The sequence below is a fragment of the Grammomys surdaster genome, unplaced genomic scaffold, assembly GCF_004785775.1.
Source record: "Grammomys surdaster isolate TR1022 unplaced genomic scaffold, NIH_TR_1.0 270, whole genome shotgun sequence".
NCBI lineage: Eukaryota > Metazoa > Chordata > Mammalia > Rodentia > Muridae > Grammomys > Grammomys surdaster.
Window position 1 is genome coordinate 3,351,081 of NW_021604711.1, and position 22,354 is coordinate 3,373,434.

At 52.4% G+C, this 22,354-nt stretch overlaps 1 protein-coding gene across 1 annotated transcript in view; it reads left to right on the top strand.

Moving 5' to 3' along the window:
• Positions 1-22,354, top strand: part of Obscn (obscurin, cytoskeletal calmodulin and titin-interacting RhoGEF) — a 113,094-nt gene that overhangs the window by 31,932 nt on the left and 58,808 nt on the right. The window contains 25 exon segments of the mRNA XM_028776488.1: positions 734-1,012; positions 1,169-1,435; positions 1,553-1,822; positions 2,662-2,928; positions 3,275-3,541; positions 3,722-3,831; positions 3,931-4,084; positions 5,000-5,104; positions 5,484-5,750; positions 6,000-6,269; positions 6,826-7,092; positions 7,187-7,453; positions 7,537-7,803; positions 8,689-8,961; positions 10,130-10,396; positions 10,539-10,805; positions 13,908-14,180; positions 14,639-14,905; positions 15,701-15,967; positions 16,066-16,329; positions 16,578-16,841; positions 19,618-19,881; positions 20,679-20,942; positions 21,292-21,555; positions 21,905-22,168. Coding sequence (XP_028632321.1) covers positions 734-1,012; positions 1,169-1,435; positions 1,553-1,822; positions 2,662-2,928; positions 3,275-3,541; positions 3,722-3,831; positions 3,931-4,084; positions 5,000-5,104; positions 5,484-5,750; positions 6,000-6,269; positions 6,826-7,092; positions 7,187-7,453; positions 7,537-7,803; positions 8,689-8,961; positions 10,130-10,396; positions 10,539-10,805; positions 13,908-14,180; positions 14,639-14,905; positions 15,701-15,967; positions 16,066-16,329; positions 16,578-16,841; positions 19,618-19,881; positions 20,679-20,942; positions 21,292-21,555; positions 21,905-22,168 — 6,255 coding nt within the window.

Sequence of the window (22,354 nt, forward strand, 5' to 3'; positions counted from 1 at the left end):
ACGAGTTCTGATGCTATTTTCTGGTCTCTATGGACACTGCACACACATACATATATTTTCAATGGCACACAAGACACATAAAATTTTTCAAAAAGGAATGTTTTATAATGCTCTAGATGTTTCTAAATCCAACCAGACAGACATTTGAAATTAACCATCTCAGGATCTATTGTCCCACACCTTCCCACTTCCAGGAAGGCTCACAGAGATGTTTTTGCAGGCCTGACACTACCTTGAAATACTGACAGAAATCGACACAGCATGTTGTCATGGTGGTGGCCAGGAACTGGCTGCTATCACACCCTCCTAGCTGTTTGTCTCTGACTGCAGTCCTCGACACCCCTATAGCTGAAGCACGTGGTCTTTTTAAGGGCACCTGCTGGGTGAGGCTCTGCCGAACCATTCCAGTCTCCTCCGACACCCACCCTAACTTTTGCCAATAGCATTTTGCCCCCAGGCTATCTTCTCAGGCTGCCTCTATGGACTTCCAATCTCATTCCAGGCCAGGTCTGTCATGCTCTGGAGGGTAGCTGCGTCTTGTTCTATGTCATGCTGGCCTCCGGATCGAAGTCCCCTGGAGGGCAGGACTGCTGGGTTCTTGGTTAGGATGGTGCTGGTGATGATGGTCCTTAGGAAAGACATGTCCTTTCTGGCTCAACAGAGCGACAGCAGCTAGCATTCACTGTTGTTAGAGAGTGGCATATGCCCACTAACTTCTTCTCTTCAGAACCAGAGCCTGAGTCCCAAATTCCAGAGAGACCCAGCCGCAGGGAGCCTCTGGTTGTCAAGGAACATGAGACCTTTGTCCTGACTGCCACCATGGCTGCACCCTCTGTGGCTGCTGTGACCTGGCTCAAAGATGGCGTGGAGATCCGCCGCAGTAAGCGGCACGAGGCAGCCAGTCTGGGCGATACCCATACCCTGACCGTGAGAGGTGCACAGGTCCTGGACAGTGCTATCTACAGCTGCCGTGTCGGCAAGGACGGTCAGGACTTCCCGGTGCAGGTAGAAGGTAAGCAGAGGCTGGGGCCCAGCGTCTGGATCTCCTCCAGGGTCCCTATGTCTTCTCCAAAGACTAGAGGCAGTGTTCAACAGCAGACCCAGAGTGGGGCTCAGGACACAGGGCCATCTGCATAGGGCTCTGACTGACACCTCCTTCTCCCCTCAGAGGTGGCCACCAAGTTCTCCAAACCCCTGGAGCCCATCGAAGGGGAATTGGGTGGCACCGTGACACTGGTCTGTGAGATGAGCCCGGAGCAGGCTGAGGTTGTGTGGCGCTGTGGAAACACACAGCTGCGGGCGGGCAAGCGCTTCCAGATGACATCTGAGGGGCCTAGGCGCACACTGACCGTGTCTGGCCTTCGAGAGGATGACGCAGAGGAGTATGTGTGTGAGAGCCGGGATGACCGCACCAGTGCACGGCTCACTGTCAAAGGTACCCGTGGGTGAGCTAAGGTGGCTTCCTGAGGGAGACATCCTTCCATGTGTCTGTCTGATAGGGGTCTCTGTAGAGCCTCTCCTATGTCCTCTCATGCACACTTTTCCTCTGTAGTTCCCCGCGTGGTCAAGTTTACATCTGGATTGAGTGCCATGGTCGCAGAGGAGGGCCAAGAGACCACCTTCCAGTGTGTCGTGTCCCCCAGCGATGCGACGGTCATGTGGTACAAGGATGGCACGCAGCTGAAGCCTAGCGAGAAGTTTGTTATGGTGCAGAGTGGAGCCAGCCGAAGCTTGACTATCGTGGGCCTGACCCTGGAGGATGCTGGCCATGTCACAGTGGAGGCTGAGGGTGCCTCATCTTCTGCTGCCCTCCGGGTCCGAGGTAAGCTGAGAGCTGCCCAGACTTTCAGAATGTCCAGTGGATCTTTGCCATAGGTACCCTTCCCTCCTCATGAGCTGATGAGGGAGCCCCGTATTGTGTCAGGATGATCTGGTTGACCTCAGGGGGACTTGAACTCTCTCAGCTTCAACAGAGGTGATTTGGAGGGAGGACTGGTATCTTCTCTTTATGTGTACTTGGCAGGAGAGGGAATCAGGTTGCGACAATCCAGAGAGCTCTTCTTCTGGAGGAAGTGGCCTCTGGATGAGTCTGCAATGGCAAAGCTGGAGGGGCACTGGCAGCCAGTGCACTTGAAAGCGGGAGGTATGGATGTGCTTGAGAGCCGGGACTTTATTTGGAGATGCAGCAGGCATGGCTGGCTCTTGAGTGAGGGACTGATGAGGCTGGGTGTTCCTCCTGGGGACGGGGAAGGATGGGACAGCTAGGGCCACACTGGAGCCTTTGTCCTCCCCATATATTCTAACACGAGCCATTGTCCTTGGGGCGTGTTAAAGGGCAAACGATGGAACAATGGCTGAGGGGTTGTGAAGTAGCCATACCCAGAAGCCGAAGGCTGGCTCTTGATGGTATCTGGCAGTAGTTGGGAATTCAGCACAGACGACTGGGCCTGGGGGTGGCGTGGTGAGGGGACTGAAGAAGAAACGGCCTTAGCTTCTTCCCCTCATAAAATGAACCTATATAAGGTGTGTGGTTGGGGCTCTTCTTGAAGTGGGACTGCTCATGTGGTGGGGCTCTCTGGGCCTAGATTCAGGCTGGGTGCTGGGGTGGGGCTCGGGCAGGCCCAAAGTAGCCAGGATGACCTCTGCCCTTCTGTGTCTCAGAGGCACCGGTCCTCTTCAAAAAGAAGCTTGAGCCACAGACGGTGGAGGAGAGGACCTCTGTGACACTGGAGGTGGAACTGACGCGGCCCTGGGCTGAGGTGAAGTGGACACGGAATGCTGCCATCCTGGCACCCAGTGAGAACGTTGAGATCCATGCTGAGGGAGCTCGGCACCGTCTGGTGCTGCGGAGTGTGGGCTTCGCTGACCGTGGCTTCTTTGGCTGTGAGACACCAGATGACAAGACTCAGGCCAAGCTCAATGTAGAAAGTAAGGCTGTGGTTGGGACTTAAGAGGGAGAGAGGGGATCCTTCAGAAGTGGGAGATGTGGCATTGTGTTGGCTGTGAGGTGGAACGGGGTTTCCTTTTGTAAAGGCAGGCGGTCACCCTGGTTCTGGCAGGTAGATTCAGGAAGGAAAAGATGGAGGAGGATGTGAAGGGTCAGGCCCTGGGGGTCAGCTGAGGTTAAAGTTGAGCTGGGTGAAGGTGCTCACTGGGGGCTACTGCCCAGATCCTTCCTCTGCTCTGCGGCCTCCAGGGTGGTGGGCTAAACTCACAGCTGCACCTGAGTCCTGAGTGGTCCTACTTCACTAGCTCACTAGAGCCCCTCTGACAGTGCGACAGGTCCGACTGGTTCGAGGTTTGCAGGAGGTGGTGGCTAAGGAACAGGGCACGGCCTCAATGGATGTGGAGTTGTCCCATGCTGAGGTGGAGGGCAGCTGGACTCGAGATGGCCTGCGACTTCAGCCTGGACCCAAATGCCACCTGGCTGTGCAAGGCCCTGTCCACATCCTCACACTCTCGGCGCTGCAGCCACAGGACAGTGGGTTGGTGGCCTTCAGGGCTGAGGGCGTGCACACATCTGCACGGCTCATAGTCACTGGTGAGTAGGAAAGTGTTGGCAGCCCCACCCAGAGCACACCTACTTCATTTCCCTAAGTGGTCCAGGGAGGCAGATGGGACCAGGACGAAAGTAGAAACCCCTCTGTAGGATTATCATCAGCCCACCTGATCAGAAAACACCCCCTCACTCCATGTGTTCCTTCCCTACCTCCTGTCTCAGAGTTGCCCGTGAGCTTCACCCGACTACTACAGGATGTGGTGGCCACTCAGAAGGAGAAGGTGACCCTGGAGTGTGAGTTGTCACGGCCTGTGGATGTGCGCTGGCTGAAGGTATTTCTCCCTCCTCTCTGCTTTCCCCTGTGGGCATCCAGGAGGCAAACTCCTTTTCCCAATCCTCTCTCATCCTGACCGGTCCTCCCTGCCCTACAGGATGGTGTGGAGCTGCGGGCAGGCAAGGCCATTGGCATAGTGGCTCAGGGAACCTGCAGGAGTCTCGTTATCTACCGGTGTGAGACTGGGGACCAGGGTGTCTATGTATGTGATGCTCTTGATGCTCAGACCTCGGCCTCTCTGAGGGTGCAGGGTGAGTTCTGGACAGGGTGGGAGGGTGGGCAAGGAAAGCTGGCAGCAGGAGTGGGTGCTTTCTTGTGTTTCTGTTTCCACAAGCCTGGCTGCAAGCTAGTAGTATGCTGGGCAGACCCAGTGCTTCTGGGCATACCAGCTGTCTCAGTCAACGTTCTGGGAAGCGACACTGTGACCACAGCAACTCTTATAAGCATTTAACTGGGGCTTGCTTATAGTTCAGAGGTTTTGTCCATTGTCATCATGGAAGCATGGCAGCATCCAGGCAGACTTGGATGCTGGAGAAGTAGCTTGAGAGTTTTATATCAGGATCCACAGGCAGCAGGAAGGGGGAGGGGGAGTGAGGGGAGGAGGATGGGGAGGGAAAGGGAGGGAGAGGGATGGGGGAGAGGGAGAGGAGAAAGGAGAGGGAGAGGGACAGGGAGGGAGAGGGAGAAGGGGAGGGAGAGGGACAGGGAGGGAGAGGGAGAAGGGGAGGGAGAGGGGGAGGAAGAGGGAGAGGGAGACTGGGTCTGGGATGAGCATTTGAAATCACAAAGCCCACCTTGAGTGACATACTTCTTCCAATAAGGCCACACCTCCTAACGCATTCAAATATGTAAGCCTATGGGGACCCTTTTAATTCAAATCACCACAATGGCCCTCTCTCCTTCCCCTAGGTCGCAGTGTTCAGATTACGAAGCCACTGGAGGATGTGGAGGTGATGGAGAAGGAGGGTGCCACATTCTCCTGTGAGGTGTCCCATGATGAGGTTCCCGGCCTATGGTTCCGAGAATCCAGTAAGCTACGGCCCAGTGACAACGTGCGCATCCGGCAGGAAGGTAACAGGGCCGAGGCCTGCAGAGCAGAGTGGGGTGGGGGGGTCCCCAGGATGCCTTTCTCTCGTTCAGCAGTATTGAGTGCCCTTCATCTCCAGGGAGGACATACACTCTTATCTTCCGGAGGGTACTGGCAGAAGATGGAGGGGAGATCAAATTTGTAGCTGAGAACGCAGAATCAAGAGCTCACCTCCGAGTGAAAGGTGAGGACAGCTGGGTGAGGGGAGGATAGAGGCCAGAAGTGGTGAGCTGGCTCTCAGACAGCTGGCCTGCCACAGGCCTAGTGTGCCTCGGGACCCCTCTCAGACAGGGCAGCAACGACTCATGGAGAAGGTAGTGGGTACAGTCTCCTCAGTGGGAGGGGGAGGCGCAAAGAGTGCAAGCATCACTTTGCCAGTGGTCAGTTGTGCCCAGCAGATTCTAGATTAGCCCTGGGTAGGACACTTGACTTGGCCACTCGCTGGCCCAGGTAAAAGCATGGGCTGTTAAGTCTGCAGTAAAGGTCAGTCTCTTGGCTCCTGGGAGCTTGCCAAATCAAAGCTTCCAGGTCACCATCCTGATCCCACCCGTCTGTGTCCACAGAACTGCCGGTGACCCTCCTGCGCCCACTGCGGGATAAGATTGCCATGGAAAAACACCGTGGTGTGCTTGAGTGCCAGGTGTCCCGGGCTAGTGCCCAGGTTCGGTGGTTCAAGGGCAGAGTCGAGCTGCAGTCTGGGCCCAAGTACGAGGTGGTCAGTGACGGCCTTTACCGAAAGCTAGTCATCAATGATGTGCAGCCTGAGGATGAAGATACTTATACCTGTGATGCTGGCGACGTCAAAACCAGTGCCCAGTTCTTTGTTGAAGGTATGGGATACAGACTTGGACAGTCCTCCGGGGTTTGTGAAGGGGGTGGGACTTGTGGTTTCTGTGGCTTGCTCTGGAGGTTTTGGAGGCTGCCACCGCTGAAAGGGGTCTGACTGAGGACACCCAGGCAGCTGTGGAAGATGCTAACTACACGGTAGGAAGAGATAAGAAGGAATATACAGTGTGGGGAGGGGAGACCGAGCTCTCTTGAAGGGTTCTACTGGTGACCACTCAGCCCTCCATCCGCAGAGCAATCCATCACTATTGTGCGTGGGCTGAAGGACATGACGGTTATGGAGCCTGCCCCTGCCTGGTTTGAATGTGAGACCTCCATACCTTCTGTGAGGCCACCCAAGTGGCTCCTTGGGAAGACTGTGCTACAGGCAGGGGCGAACGTGGGGCTGGAGCAAGACGGTACTGTGCACCGGCTGACACTACACAAGACCTGCTCTACCATGACCGGGCCAGTGCATTTCACCATTGGCAAGTCTCGCTCCTCTGCCCAGCTTGTTGTCTCAGGTTAGAATCCAGTATGGGGCAAAGCTGAGGGTGGGACACAGCTCGGGGATGTGGGTGGCCAGAGTTTAGGACCATGGGTGGATATGGCTTGGGGTTGTGGTTTGCTATGCCTCAGGGACATTTAAGTTAGAAGTGAACATGGCACGCCACAGCAGGACGTAGGAAAAGTGCCCAGGCATAGGTGGCCCATGCCAAAGCAACAATACTTGGGCTCAAGGCTGTGGGTGGACACTACTCAGTAACTTTGGGTACAGGGAGGCACATGAGTGGGCTTAGTGAGAGCTGGCATGGGGGCCAGGGCTGTGGTCAGAGGCCTGACAGATAGGATATGGGCTTTCAGGGATGGCAGGGCTATGGGCCAGGGAAGCATGGGATAGTATATGTTGGCTAGGACAGAGCTGTGTGCACACAGTGAGGGGCATGTGCAGCACATCCCTGAAAGTGAGGGCCGGGCATATCGTATGGGCTGTGGATGCAAATGGTTTAGAACCCAGGATAGGCAGGGTGGTCTGGTTTCTTGTGGCTCCCAGCCTTGCCTTGGTATTATTCTCTGCAGACATTCCTGTGGTACTGACACGGCCTCTGGAGCCAAAAGCAGGGCGTGAGCTGCAGTCGGTAGTCCTGTCCTGTGACTTCAGGCCAGCCCCCAAGGCTGTGCAGTGGTACAAGGAGGATACACCTCTGACCCCGTCAGAAAAGTTCAAGATGGCGCTGGAGGGCCAGATGGCAGAGCTGCGCATACTCCGGCTCACTCCAGCTGATGCTGGGGTCTACCGGTGCCAGGCGGGTAGTGCCCAGAGCAGTGCAGAGGTTACTGTGGAAGGTAGGGAGCTGGGAAGAAGGGCAGTGGACCCCACTCCAGGGCAGGGAGTGGCTGGTGATGCAGTGCTCACCAGGTGTTGATGTGTACTGTGTAGCTCGGGAGGTGACAGTGGTTCAGCCACTGCAGGATGCTGAAGCCATGGAGGAAGGCCGCGTCTGCTTCTCCTGTGAGCTGTCCCATAAGGACGAGGATATTGAATGGTCACTCAATGGTACACCCCTATACAATGACAGCTTCCACGAGATCAGCCATGAGGGCTGTCTCCACACACTGGTGCTGAAGAGTGTCCGGCAGGCTGACACAGGCACCGTGTGTGCCACCTCCCCCAAGGTGTCCGTTTCTGCCCGGCTGGTGGTTAAAGGTGAGAAGACCTGTGGAATCTGTGGGGTGCCCTCCCCCTGGGTGGGCCCAGGCTCCCCTCACTGGTCCATGCCATTCCTCCAGCAAAGCCAGTGGTGTTCCTGAAAGCACTGGATGACGTATCTGCAGAAGAGCGTGGCACACTGACCCTGCATTGCGAGGTCTCCGACCCAGAGGCACGCGTGGTTTGGCGCAAAGATGGCGTGGAGCTGGGTCCCAGTGACAAGTATGACTTCCTACACAAGGCAGGTGCCCGGAGCCTTACGGTCCATGACCTGAGCCATGAGGATGCTGGACTGTACACCTGCCAGGCAGGCAGTAAAGAGACCCAGTCCAGGGTCAGCGTGCATGGTGAGTGGCCAGGGCTTTTGGTCAGGATAGGTCTTTTTCCATCTAGAGGCCCCAGGCTGTGCTTTAACACTGAAAGGCTGTGTTTCAAGCAGGCACCACAGAAGTTGTCTGTAGTACGTAGGGCTTAATGTGGCCCTTTGAGGTCCTGGGAACAGGTGGATGGGTCAAGGGGCAACTGTCTACAGATCCTCACAGGGCAGGGCTGGTATGGATTTGTTCAGAGCCCTGACATTTGCTCTGTACCGTGTGTGTGTCAGAAGCACAAGGGAATGGAAACTGTTGAAAAGAAATCAGCCAGGCATGTGTGGGGCACTAAAAGGCATGGCCAGGAGACAGCCCTAAGAGAGTTTCCAGGCCAAGGGCCGATGTCCTCTCCTGCAGGGGAACAGGTCGTCTATGTTCCCATTCTTTAAAGAATGTCCCTAGGTTCACAGTTGCTGCCCCAGGAAACATTTTTATTTTAAGTCCCTTTCACAGGCCTTTCAGCTTGGGAAGCCACTCACTGTCCTGGCTTAGGTCTGGTATCCTAGCTTGGAGGAGCTAGGTTAGCAGTCTGTTCATCCATGATCCCTCTGTGAGAGCGTTAGAGGAAGGAAGCACAGTGAACTTCTCAGAGGACTAGGCTTGCTGTCTCTGGAAGAGGTTACTTATGGGGCTCCTGCCCCTCCCCTCCTGGTGTTACAAGATGGTTAGAAATGTGTAGGATTCTCCTTCTCCCAACCGCCTTGATACATTGCCATCAGGTGTGGAGCTAGGGACCGTGGGAAACTTGGCCCTACAATGTGACATGAGCCTTCCCACTGCCTGGCATGAGACACTACTGTTCCCTCTGTGAACAGAGGGACATCTGTGACTGACTGGTGACCTGTTTCTTATGTCGCTTAGATCTTCATGTGGGCATCACCAAGAGGTTAAAGACTGTGGAGGTGCTGGAGGGAGAGAGCTGCAGCTTTGAGTGTGTCCTTTCCCACGAGAGTTCCAGTGACCCAGCAGTGTGGACAGTCGGTGGGAAGACAGTGGGTGGTTCTGGCCACTTTCAAGCCGTTCGGCAGGGCCGCAAATACACCCTGACAGTCAAAGATGCTGCACTCAGTGATGCAGGAGAGGTGATCTTCTCAGTGCTGGGCCTCACATCCAAGGCCTCACTCATTGTCAGAGGTAGGTGCTGTGGCCGAGACCAGGAGCCTGACACAGTGAACTGGGGTAAAGTTGAGCTGGGGTGCTTCTAGAGACCATCTCCCTATCATGGTGGGGACTCAAAATATCTGTTGGGGGCACTGGGGTGGGGGATTTTGGTTATTGAAGGGCGTGCTATTCCTGCCTGAGCATCTTTGAGTTTCTAGAGCAAGCCCAGAATTCTGGTCTCTCATTCATGGTCTGACTGCTCTCACTTTATGTAGCTCACTCAGCCAGTCTGACACTTAAATAGAAGCCAGGGAGGCTGCACAGTAGCCTCTGATGTCTCGAAGCTTGTGCTTCTGACACACACATGGTGCTCATGGGTGGATCTGCATAGGGACCAGCCAAGCTGCAGCCATACCCTGGTATGAGCCTTGAATGAAGTGTCCTTAGAGCCCATGCTTTGTAGGTCTCAACCATAACAGTGAAGGCTTGCTTCAGAGTCTTGAGCCTCTAGGAGTCTAAGGAGTAAAGGGTTAGAGGTTATGTGGTTTTGATCTCTAGAGAGAGCATGTTCCCAAATACCTGTCCTCATCCAGGCCATGGCTGAGGCCAATTCTCCTCCTCCTCTTCCTTCTCCTCCTCCTCCTCCTCCTCCTCCTCCTCCTCCTCCTCCTCCTCCTTCTCTTCCTTCTCCTCTTCCTCTTCCTCCTCCTTCTTCTTCTTTTTATTTATTCTTTTCTCATACAATACATACCAACCAGTCTCCCTTCCTTCTACTCTTCCCAGTCCCCTGCCTCCCCGCAAGCTCTCCTTTCTTACAGACACACTGCTCCTCTGTGTCCCTTCAGAAAAGAACAGGTCTTCCAGGGATATCACCCAAATATAGCATGACAAGATGTACTAAGACTAGGCAGAAACCCTTATATAAAGATTGGATGAGGCAGCGCTGTAGGAAGAAAAGGGTCCCAAGAGCAGGAAAAAGAGTCAGAGACAGCCCCCTCCCACTCTTAGGAGTCCCACAAAAACCCCAAGCTAAACAATTACAACATATATGCAGACAGCCTAGCACAGACCCATGCAGGCTCAGAGACTGTCATTTCAATGCTGAGGGCCATTTCTAAAGGATGTTGCAGTGACTATGTGGCTAATGGCTGGTTCTGTGGCCGAAGGTGTGCCTCATGGGGACCATCTCTGCTTATTCCAGAGAGGCCAGTGGACATCACAAAGCCCCTGGAGGACCAGCGGACTACGCTTGGGGAAGATGTGATGCTAAGCTGTGAGCTGTCTCGGGCAGGCACCTCTGTGCGCTGGCTGAAAGATGGGAAGGCCATCCGGAAGAGTCAGAAGTATGACCTGCTCAGTGAAGGCACACGGGCTGTGTTGGTTGTCCGCAAGGCCTCGCTTAAGGATTCTGGAGAGTACACCTGTGAGACAGAAGCTTCCAAAAGCACTGCCAGGCTCTGTGTGGAAGGTAAGCACACCGCACACTGCTCTGCCACAGTCTCTCCTGCAGCTTGCCTGGGGCCACCCCCAAAGCCTCAGTGATGTGACAGGACCTGCACAGTCATAGGAGCCTTACTTTCCCATTCCTACCTGTCTCGTCCTTTACCTAGAAAAGGCAAACCGGTTCACAGAGGAGTTGGCTGACCTGCAGGTGGAAGAGAAAGGCAGAGCGGTGTTCACATGCAAGACAGAGCACCCGGCATCTGTCGTGACCTGGCGCAAAGGCCTCCTGGAGCTGCGTGCCTCAGCGAAGCATGTCCTCAGTCAGGAGGGCTTGACCCTGAAACTTACCATCAATGCCCTGGAGAGGACAGACAGTGACACTTACACCTGTGACATTGGCCAAGCCCGGACCCAGGCCCGGCTCCTCGTCCATGGTAAGGCAACACACACTTGTGTGCTGCTTCTGGCTCTTTAACGGGTATGCCATTCAGCGTTGTCTGAAGTAGACCACGGAAGCTCAGAAGTGCTTAGTCATCAGGACTCTGTTTGCCCTAGCCCAGCCCAGCCTCAGATTCTCTAGGTCTAAGGGTAGAGCAGGTTACCTGGGCATCTCAGGCTTTCCTAGTGTGACCTTCTGTGAGGCAACCAATGGCTTGTCTTCATTTATACAGTGGGTACTTGCTGAAGCTTCCAGGCCTGTGCTGAGTCCCAGGGTGTGTGTTCTACAGGTGCTTGGACATACAGTGTGTAAGTTATTACAGAGGGATGACTCCACCATGCTTGTTGGCAACTAAGGAGCTTTATGTGTTTCCAGGGAAGAACTGGCTGTCTGTCAGTGTGACCAATATCGATAGTGTCAGTTTAGAAAGACTAGAGACAGTGTTGTTAAAGAACAGTCATTCCATTGGGAAGGCATGGCATCGAAATGGAAAGCCCAAGAGCATCCCAGGGCAAGGAGGCACAGAGGAAGACAGGCATGAGCCTGGTGGGTACCGAGCTCAGCATTTCTGCAGATATGCAGCAGGGGCTGGTGTCTGTGGTTGGCGGGGGTGTCCCTGCTGGGCAGGTGTCTGTCTAGGGCCTCTGTTCTGAATTGTTGCAGAGTTCAAGAAGGTCAAAGGTAAACTTTGGTATGATCTGTGCCTATTGACAAGGCATGTGAAGCGTGGATATGTGTGGAACAGGAGGGGATTTCTCTAGGGCCTCAAGAGGTTTGATAAGAATGATCTCAGGGAAATTTGCAGTTTGTTGTTGATGTTGCTTTGTTTATCCATTTTTTGTTGTCTCTGTTCTCACTTGTGAAATGCTATTCCCCTACAATATGCAAGGTGAGCTTTTGTCCTCTCTGGTTTGTAGAGAAGGAAAGTGGTAGTCAGCCTAGGTAGTAGAGATGTGTCTTGGTATCAGAATAGAGATGACCGTCGCTCCTCTGACCACAGCCTTCCCCTAGATCTGCAGTACTGGGTTGGAGTCTGGCATGGGGTTTACTGGAAACCCCTTCTAAGATCTGTCTTCAGGGAATAACATTAGTCATGTTTGCCAGAAGCCTCAGCATTGATACTTAGAAGTAACAAGAGTTTACGCTCGATATTTGCAGGTTCTTCATGTTCAGATCTAGCCCCTTGCTAATTAGAAACATGTGGAAAAAAAGAACTTGTGTGGCTAAGGAGATGTCCCAATTGTCAGAGCTCATGTGAATGCAGGTGTTTGGGACCCACATGTAATTTCTGCTTGGAAAGGTGGAGACCATTGATCTCAGAGCAATCTGGCTATCAAGACTGGCTGTATGAGTGAGCTCTGGGCTTGATTGAGAGACCTTGCCTCATTGAATTAGGTGGAAGAGCTATTAGGAAGATTCCTGACATCAACTGCAAGCCTTTACATGTGTGTGCACACGCACATATGCACCTCCACAATGGAAATATGCATGCACGCACACCCAGGCACATTGCACACACATGGAAAAACAAAGAATCTATGGCTGTGATGAATGCAGACTTAGTTTCCTTTTTTCTACTCCTGTATAATACAAGGTAACATTACACGGAGCACCTCCATTGCATTGGCTATTTAAAGCGTACTGGCAGATGTATGCCAAGTGCAAATACTTCACTATTTTTAATATGGGACTTGAGTGCCCTTGGACTTTGATATCTGTGAGGTCCCAGACCATCTCCCCATCAAGACTCTGGGAGGTAGAAGCAGGAGGAGCAGAAGCTCAAGATCACAGCAAGCTCAGGTTTAGCCTGGAACATATGAGACCCTGTCTCACAAAAGAAAATCAGTAAAGTGTAGACCTTAAGTGTCGAGCGACTGGCCTGTGGGTGGAGTAGAGCCATTCTTTGTGTGACAGCTTACTGATCAGAGCCCTTTCTGTCTGTCTGTCTGTCCCATCCAGTACTGAGGTCTTTCAAGTGGAGCCCTTCCTTCAATGCATTTGTGGGTGCAATTGTGTGTCTGCAGGACCCATGTCAATCTACTGTTCTTAAATTCAACAACAACAAAATATTTCTAGGGATTCACATGTGTGTGTGTGTGTGTGTGTGTGTGTGTGTGTGGTGTGTTTGGATGTCTGAGTGTCTGGGTGTCTGGGTGTATGCTCACATGAGTGTTGGTACCTGAGGAGGCTAGAGGCCTTGTGTACTCTGTAGCTAGAGTTGTAGGTGGTTGTGAGCCATCTGATGTTGGTGCTAACTATTGTACTTCCGTCTTCTGGAAGATCAGTACATACTTTTACCACCATGCCACTCCTCCAGCCCTCAATTTAAATTGTAATGCAGGCATAGCTCTTTGAACTTATTTTAATCTAGTCAATTAATGTGTACTATTTGGATCTACCTGTGATTTAGTGTGATGATTGTGTATGTATAGGCAGCATGTAGTGATCCAATCAGGGTACCAGGTGTTTCCATACATGAGCAATCATCATTTTTATATGTGGTGAGGCTTTAAGCTTTCCCTTGGGTCTTTGAAGTGCAAGTGAGCTAAGCCAAGCACACGGATGCAGATGTCTCAAATTCTTCACATTTGTGGATGCTGAAAACTCCATCTCACAGAACCAGAGAGGAGAACAGAAGAGGCCAGATGGATCCGGAATAGGAAGGCTAGAGTCAGCTGAGTAGCACAGTAGGTTACCTGTGGCCTCTTTGCATCCATCTATGATCTGTCAATGTGAGGTAGACTGCAGTATGAATTATACTGTACTATGGTGAGCACGGTTGGTGTAAGCAGTATTGGGTAGCCTAACTGTTAGCAAGCCTAGCTTAGTACAAAGGGCAGAACAGATTGCAGGAGCTTCAGCAGGCTGTGGGCCTTCCACCAGCTTGGTTGGCAAAAGGACTTCAGAGAGGGATATAGGTCTGGGCTTCAGAGGGTGACTACAAAGGACTACATGGCTCAGATCTGCTTTCACGTTTCACTGACAAGGAGTCAAGTAGACTGCTTGTTTATGGCCCCACTAAGGATCTTGGACAAAATCATTTCTCTGAGCCTGGCCCTAGGCTACAGGAACTCTGCCATGTCCTTTTGTCTAACAGGCCAGAAAGTGCGTGTTATTGAGGACCTAGAGGACACTGCTGTCCAGGAGGGCTCCTCTGCCAAGTTTTGCTGCCGCATCTCCCCTGCTGACTATGGTCCTGTGCACTGGTTCCTGGATAAGACCCCCTTGCACAGCAATGAACTGAATGAAATCACTGTCGAGCCTGGAGGCTACCATGTGCTTACCCTGCGGCAGCTGGCGCTCAAGGATTCAGGCACTGTCTACTTCGAGGCGGGTGACCAGCGGACCTCAGCTGCCCTGCGGGTGACTGGTGGGTTTTGTGTCTAAGGGCCATCCATGATGGGGACACTACATGGTCTAGAGGATCCTTGAAGAGGGGCAGGTGACAGCTCCTTTGTGAGCTCTGTCTAGTGTACAGTATGGTCCTGGGGCTCACTGAAAGGCAAGATTAGCTGTCAATGGCAAGAGGTTCTCTAATCCCAGGTAGGTAGCCAGTGGCGTGGGGTCTCCTATACCTCAGGGAGTTAATTCAGAAGACTCAGTTGTGTTCTTTCAGAATTAATTTCTGAATTCAAAAATTGTGGGGGATGTTATTGTGTCCAGAACGGAAACTGCCCAGAGCCTGCCTTGTGCCCTCAGCATTTCTGTCTGGCTCAAGCCTGAGGGCACCATGCAGATACTGATCAAGGCCTTGCATGGCCCATTGTGTCAGTCCTTTCAGAGAGGTACCACCAATCCAATTACCTTTGGCTTTTCTCTATCCTCCAGAGAAGCCGAGTATCTTCTCTCAGCCACTCACAGACGTCACAGTCACGGAAGGCGAGGACCTGACTCTTGTCTGTGAAACCACCACCTTGGATAGCTCTGTGCGCTGGACCAAAGATGGGAAGACATTGAGGCCATCTGCACGATGCCAGCTGAGCCGTGAAGGCTGTCAGGCACAGCTGGTCATCACTGGTACCACCCTACAAGATGGTGGGCGGTACAAATGTGAGGTTGGCGGAGCATCCAGCAGCTCCATTGTCAGGGTCCATGGTGAGTGCCAGGTGGGCATGTTTGGGGCAAGAATAAAAATATGTCCACATGCAGAAGGAGGCAGGGGACCCCCAGAGTAGCTTCTGGTTTCTTACTTCTATCTCCTTCTGCTGTGTAGGGCACTTGGCTTTCTTGCATCTCAGGGTGTCTACTGCCCCAGTAGTCTTCCACCCTCTCTTGGTCTCCTGATTCTTGCTTGTGGCCCATTCTTGTATTGGTTTTGATGGAACCCTCTGGAGTCCTTCTTCCTGCCTGTGGCTTGCCTCTGTCTGGACTTCCTAAGCTACCAGCATAGATAGGCAGCTTGCACAGTGGGAGTCTGTTGAATGAAAGTAGGAGATTAAGGTCCTTGACTGGGTGGCCCCTGGGGGTCTGTCCTTTTGATTTTCAGATGCCATTTTGTCTGTGACTCTAGATGGTTATTCCTCTTTGCTGGTATCCTAGTTAAGGATGCCAAAGCAGTGAAGCAAGGGCTCATTCCAGCAATCATATTCTATTTTATGTCCTTAATGTCTACAATGCCAAACAATCACAGTCTGAGGCCCCAAGTTAGGGCTTCAACATCTGAACTTTTGGGGGACACAGCTCCCATTATAATACTTTGTCTTTATGTTCATCTGTCAGTGTCTACCTTTTCCATTTGCATACCATCAGACTTATCTTTCTCAGAGGTCATTGGGTCCTTGCTACTGGCATCCAATATTTGAGTCGCCCCACACCCTATAGCTGCTTCCCTTTCTGGACCCCGGGTGGGATCCTCCTCCAGGAGACTGAACCTACCCTTCCTGTTCATAGCTCGGCCAGTGCGGTTCAGAGAGTCCCTGAAGGACTTGGAGGTGCCAGAGGGCAAGGCTGCCACACTACACTGTGTGCTGTCATCCGTGGCTGCACCTGTGGAGTGGCGTCATGGCGATGATGTCTTGAAATCCGGCAACAAGTATAGTCTGCGCCAAGAGGGTGCCGTGCTGGAACTGGTCATCCGAGACCTGAAGCCCCAGGACAGTGGGCAATACTCATGCTCCTTTGGGGACCAGACAACTTCAGCTACACTCACAGTGAAAAGTAAGTGTGCCTGTGCATACTGTGTGCTCAGGTCCGGATGGGAACCCCAGCCCAGTGCTGGAGAAGAACAGTGTTCTCTGTATTTGTGTCTGTTGCAGTCTCATCTGCCCAGTTCATAGGAAAACTGAGAAACAAGGAGGCCACAGAAGGGACCATGGCCACACTTCGGTGTGAGCTGACCAAAGAGGCCCCCGTGGAATGGAAGAAGGGAACAGAGACCCTGAGAAACGGGGACAAATACACTCTGAAGCAGGATGGAGCTGTGTGTGAGCTGCAGATCTGTAGCCTGCTGGTGGCAGATGCAGGGGAGTACTTGTGTGTGTGCGGACAGGAGAAGACTTCAGCCACACTGACTGTCAAGGGTAAAGAGCACTTATGGCTCCCCCCCATGCCTGTGCACTTACTGTGCATCCCACCTTACTTCTTGAGTCATTATATATATGAACCACAACACCAGCACCTGCAGCTGGCTTCCCACTCCTGAGTGCTGGTGGGTTCTTTCCTGTTGCTATGCTGTGTTCTGTCTTGTTCCCTATCCTGTCCTATCACGTTCTATCTTCCCCCACTCTGTAGCAGATCTGATGCTCCAATCTTTGTCTTACCCTCCTAGCTCTGCCTGTCCACTTTATCAGAAGGCTCAGGAGCAAGGAGGCCACGGAAGGGGACACGACCACGCTGCAGTGTGAACTGAGCAAGGCGGCCCCTGTGGAGTGGAGGAAGGGAACAGAGACCCTGAGAGATGGGGACAGATACACCCTGAAGCAGGATGGGGCCCTGTGTGAGCTGCAGATCCGCAGCCTGGTTATAGAAGATGCTGGCGAGTACTTGTGCATGTGTGGACAGGAAAAGACCTCAGCCACGATGACCATCAGGGGTAAAGACCACTCATATTCCTGTGTGAGGGTGCCCCTGTGCCTGGGTGGCTCTGTGCCTGAACATCTTCTACCCGCCTTTCCTGATTGTCTATGTTTTGTCTTTATACCATTAGCTGATGTTTCTCATACTTGTATGGGATGCCAGAAAACAAAGGAGAATTGGGTGTTTCTTAACCTTAGGAATGTCCTGGTTCTCTCTCTCTGTCTCTCTGTCTCTGTCTCTGTCTCTGTCTCTGTCTCTGTCTCTCTCTCTCTCTCTCTCTCTCTCTCTCTCTCTCTCTCTCTCTGTGTGTGTGTGTGTGTGTGTGTAAGCAATTACAAAGGTGTAATTATAAGTCCTGGGGGGAACATCAGGAAAAGAGGGAGGCAGGAAATGGAAGAATGGCACACACAACAGGGACATAGGAAGGACAGCCTTGTCATGTGTCTGACTGTGAAGGTAAGGATTCAGGTAAGTATCAGGCAAGGTCGAAGGTCCACTCCTTAGGATGAGGGTGGGACACCACCCCATGAGAGTCAGGATGGAGGTGGGGAAATATGAATCAAGTCTGTGGGGGTGAGCCTGACACTGTCCTCCCTGGCTTTCCCTGGTCAGTTCTAGATCTTCCTACTGGAAGAGTTTGCTCATCCTGCCACTGACCACTCTACATGTCCTGTGTCGTACATGTAGTGTCTGTGGCCCACTTTTGTCTATGGCTACAGAGTTTAATGGTCTTTGTGTCTGTGTATCCCTCCCAGTTGTGGACAGTACTTCACAGATGGTTAGAGGCCTGGGAGGCATTACAGGAAGTAGGGTCACACTGTGGAGTGTGAACAGAGGAAGGCGACTCCTCGGAGTATGAGCAGAGCAAGCAAGACACCTCCCTGGAGTATGAACAGAGCAAGGTTGGGACCTCCCCGGAGTGTGAGCAGAGTATGACATCTCCCTGGAGTGAAGAGAAAGGCTTTGGAGGTCAGGGATGGAGGCACTCACAGATTGAGGCAGATATGATATACGGAGCCCTGTAGCCTGGCTGCAATGGATCTTGGGAATCCTCATGTAGGCACTGACAGCAACAGACCTTCCCAGAGTGGCCTACTGGAATATGCTCCTGAGTCACAGTGTGTCCAGGGAACTGGAATACCTCTCTTGGTGTGACTGGTGACCTGGTGTTGAGTTGGTTCTCTGTCAGGAGTCCTCAGAGAGGCCTGGGCATCTCAGCTTAGGGAAGCAGCTGTAGTGTACAGACATTGTTGGAGGGCTCTGGACATCCTGGAGAGCAAGGATGGAAAGAATCTCCTACAAGGGCAAGAAGCCCTTGACCTGGTGGGCTCTGCTCTCACATGAAGAACCAACTACTGAGAGCCCTGGAGAGGAAGCTATGGCAGGGCCTGGCCATCTCTTTGTCCAGGATGTGGCAGGTAGCTCCCTGCACAAACACTGGAGACACTTGAATAAAAACCAGCTGCCATGTGGAGAGGCCTGGTGTCAAAACGCAGAGGCATTCAGACATTCCAAAGGATGGCAGAAGGGTGCACCCAAGGCCTGTCCCTTGGCTACAGAGTTAGAAAGAGGTCACAGGAAGACACACTCCCTATTCCCAACCCTAGGACATGCTGTTGATGGCTGAGGTGTGGAGGGTCCTGGCAACCAGCTGCTTTCAAAACTGGGTTTCCTCCAACAAGAGCAATGCATACGGATGCCGTGCCTGGGCCTTTCAAGACTGCTGCATGTTTAGAAGCTACATTGGACCATAAAGTCCTGAGGATTCTCTGAGCTACTGTCCTTAAAGACCTCCAAGCACATAGAGATGGGCACTCAAGAGTCCTCAGTCTTGGCTTGGTAGCCAGAAGAAGTCTCCAGCTTTGGAAAACAAGAACCAGTTTGTCCCTCCTCTTCTTTGTGACTGCTTCCCGCATAGTAGCTGAGGACAGGTGTTCAATCCATTTGTTCAATCATAAATCTCTGACTCTACTCACACACCAGAGAGTGTGTCTGCACTGTGAAGATGGGGCCAGAGCTCTGTGGTCCAGGTTGACAGTTCTTGGAAGAGGCTTGTGACTTCTTCCCATTCAGCCAAGCTGTCCCTTCTTCCCGGTCTATTCTGTTCTGAGAAGTGGGGTTTGCTGTGACTGTATGGGGGAGGGGCTCAGGCACCCCATGTGCTCTCTCAGCACAATCAAATTGATGACATAAGAACCACCGAAGGAATTCACAACCATGGCATACTGTGACCTAGTAGCCAGGCCAAGCCATTGAGCCTGGAGTTTGTGTGAGGGGCTGGTGGGCACAGAAGACCTGGGGCCAGGGATATCATTGTAAATGCTTCTGCTGTTCTGGTCCTGTTCTCTCTCTCTCTCTCTCTCTCTCTCTCTCTCTCTCTCTCTCTCTCTCTCTCGACCTGCTGGTCTTGAGGTCCTCTGTCTTTGATGCTTCACCAGGGTCAGGCTGTCTAGTCTATGTGGTGCACCCCCTGTGCTCTCCAGAGTGTATTTCACTGTTGAATGTCATGTCGTGTCTCCAGCATGCTTCGCCATCCTGATGATCTTGGTGTAGTCCTCAGCCTCACAAGCTAAACTCATGTACAGTCTGAAGGTGGAAATCATAGAGTGGACAGTGGCCATGAGACGCATTGTCTAGACTAACAGAAGCTCCTCCCTCAGCTATGCTTAGCATGCCCAGCGTGTGTGGTCTGTGTGCAGCAGGGCTTCCTGTCTTCCCTGTACCAGCCTCATCTAGGGTCTCCCATGTTCTCAGAGAGTGTGATTGTGTCTGTGTCCTTCTGACCTCCCCAGCCCTTCCAGCTAAGTTCATAGGAAGTCTGAAGAATGAAGAGGCCAAAGAAGGAACCACGGCTACACTGAGCTGTGAACTGAGCAAGGTGGCTCCTGTGATGTGGAAGAAAGGAACGAAGACCTTGCGAGACGGAGACAAATATGGCCTGAGGCAGGACGGAGCTGTGTGTGAGCTGCAGATCCATGGCCTGACCACAGCCGATGCTGGAGAGTACTCATGTGTGTGTGGGCAGGAGAAGACATACGCCACGCTGACTGTCAGGGGTAAAGATGGACTTGTCTCTATGTTACTCCTGTCACTTGCTCCTGCCTCCATGTGTGGCACAGCCCCCGTGGTACCCCGGGGACATGTGTCCATTTACTCAAGCAGATCCTCCTGCTGCCGTCCCTCCCCAGCTCCCTGCTTCCTTCCCCATCTGTCTATGGGTTCAGTTACACGGTGGCTCTTGATCAATGTGTGGCCTGGCTGTGGTGGATACTGGGGCATACTTGAGTGTGTGTGTGGGGTGGGGTGGGGCAGGAGAGGACCTCGGCCACACTGAATATTAAAGGTAATGATGTTTGTCCAATTGGGTTTGTATCTTGGTATGTATGGGCAGCCTGCTTATCTTGCTCACCCCAAATTCTGCCCCTTTGTCTGTGATTCACATCCTTTCATGACTGGACAGAGTCCCAACTTTTAGGAAGGTGTTGGAGATAGGAGACAACACATCCATAGCTGCCCTCCCTCCACCTTGTGCCATCCTGAGTTAAGTACTTTCTCTGGTAGATTCCATGTCCTGTTATCAGCCAGGATGAATCGTGCCTGCTAAAGATCACAGAGAATCTGGTACCCCTGTGGGTTTTGGGACCCTTCTCTGATCATCATATCAGATCTATGGAAAGGACCATGGTCCTGATGTTAAGAGAACATAAAACTCATAGCCTGTTCTCAGAAGAGCAGTATATGACCCCACCATCTGTGGGGTTTAGGTCTTCTCTGTGCTATTCAGGTCTTCTGCACATTGTTGGCTTCACTTGCTCTGGTCATAATAATTCTGGTGGCTTTCTGACCTCCATAGCCATGCCCACCAAATTCACAGAGGGTCTGAGGAATGAAGAGGCCACAGAAGGCACCATGGTGACTCTGAGGTGCCAGATGAATAAGGCAGCCACTGTGGAGTGGAGGAAGGGAACAAAGACCCTCAGAGATGGAGACAGATACAGCCTGAGGCAGGATGGGGCCATGTGTGAGCTACAGATCCATGATCTAGCTGTGGAAGATGCTGGGGAGTTCTCATGCGTGTGTGGGCAGGAGAGGACCTCAGCCACACTGAGTGTCAAGGGTAAAGATCACGTGTGGCCACTTGAACCTGAGGCTTGGTGTCTTCATGTTGTCTCATTGCTATGTTTGTTCTTCATATGTGACATAGATCCTATAGTGACCCAGTGGCCATCTGTTCTGTAACTAGGGTCATCTGGAGTTCTCCATCACTACTTCCAATTGTCCAGAATGTTCTCATGTTCATGTCCACCTCAACCCCTGGGGTCTTGCTTCCTTTTCATCTGTTCCCTAGTTCATTGTTCCTGACTCAAAACCTTCGTCAGAATACGTGTCTCCTTGTGTATTCTGTGTTCTGTGCAGTGTGTCCTTCAAAGAGTCCCATGTTCTCAGGGTCTGCTTGGTCCTTTCAGCCTTGCCCTCCAAATTCGTAGAAGACTTGAGAACCCAAGAGGCTACAGAAGGCACCATGGTGACTCTGAGGTGCCAGATGAGCAAGGCGGCCCCTGTGGAGTGGAGGAAGGGGTCAGAGACCCTCAGTGATGGTGGCAGATACAGCCTGAAGCAGGATGGGGCCATGTGTGAGCTACAGATCCATGATCTAGCTGTGGAAGATGCTGGGGAGTTCTCATGCGTGTGTGGGCAGGAGAGGACCTCAGCCACACTGAGTGTCAAGGGTAAAGATCACGTGTGGCCACTTGAACCTGAGGCTTGGTGTCTCCATGTTGTCTCATCGCTATGTTTGTTCTCCATATGTGACACAGCTCCTGTAGTGACCCAGTAGTCATCTGTTCTGTAACTAGAGTCATTTGAAGATCTCCATTATTACTCCCAATTGTCCTGAATGTTCTCATGTTCATGTCTGTTCCAATACCTGGGGTCTTGCTTCCTTTTCATCTGTTCCCTAGTTCACTGTTCTTGACTTAACTCCTTTGAGATAATGTGTGTCGCCTTGTGCATTCCATGTTCTGTTTAGTGTGTCCTCCAAAGAGTCCCATGTTCTCAGTGTGTGTTTGGCCCTTTCAGCCCTGCCCCCCAGATTCATAGAAGACTTGAGAAGCCAAGAGGCTACAGAAGGCACCATGGTGACTCTGAGGTGCCAGATGAGCAAGGCGGCCCCTGTGGAGTGGAGGAAGGGGTCAGAGACCCTGAGAGATGGGGGCAGATACAGCCTGAGGCAGGATGGGGCCATGTGTGAGCTGCAGATCCGTGATCTAGCTGTGGAAGATGCTGGGGAGTTCTCATGCGTGTGTGGGCAGGAGAGGACCTCAGCCACACTGAGTGTCAAGGGTAAAGATCACGTGTGGCCACTTGAACCTGAGGCTTGGTGTCTCCATGTTGTCTCATCGCTATGCTTGTTCTCCATATGTGACATAGCTCCTGTAGTGACCCAGTAGTCATCTGTTCTGTAACTAGAGTCATTTGAAGATCTCCATTATTACTCCCAATTGTCCTGAATGTTCTCATGTTCATGTC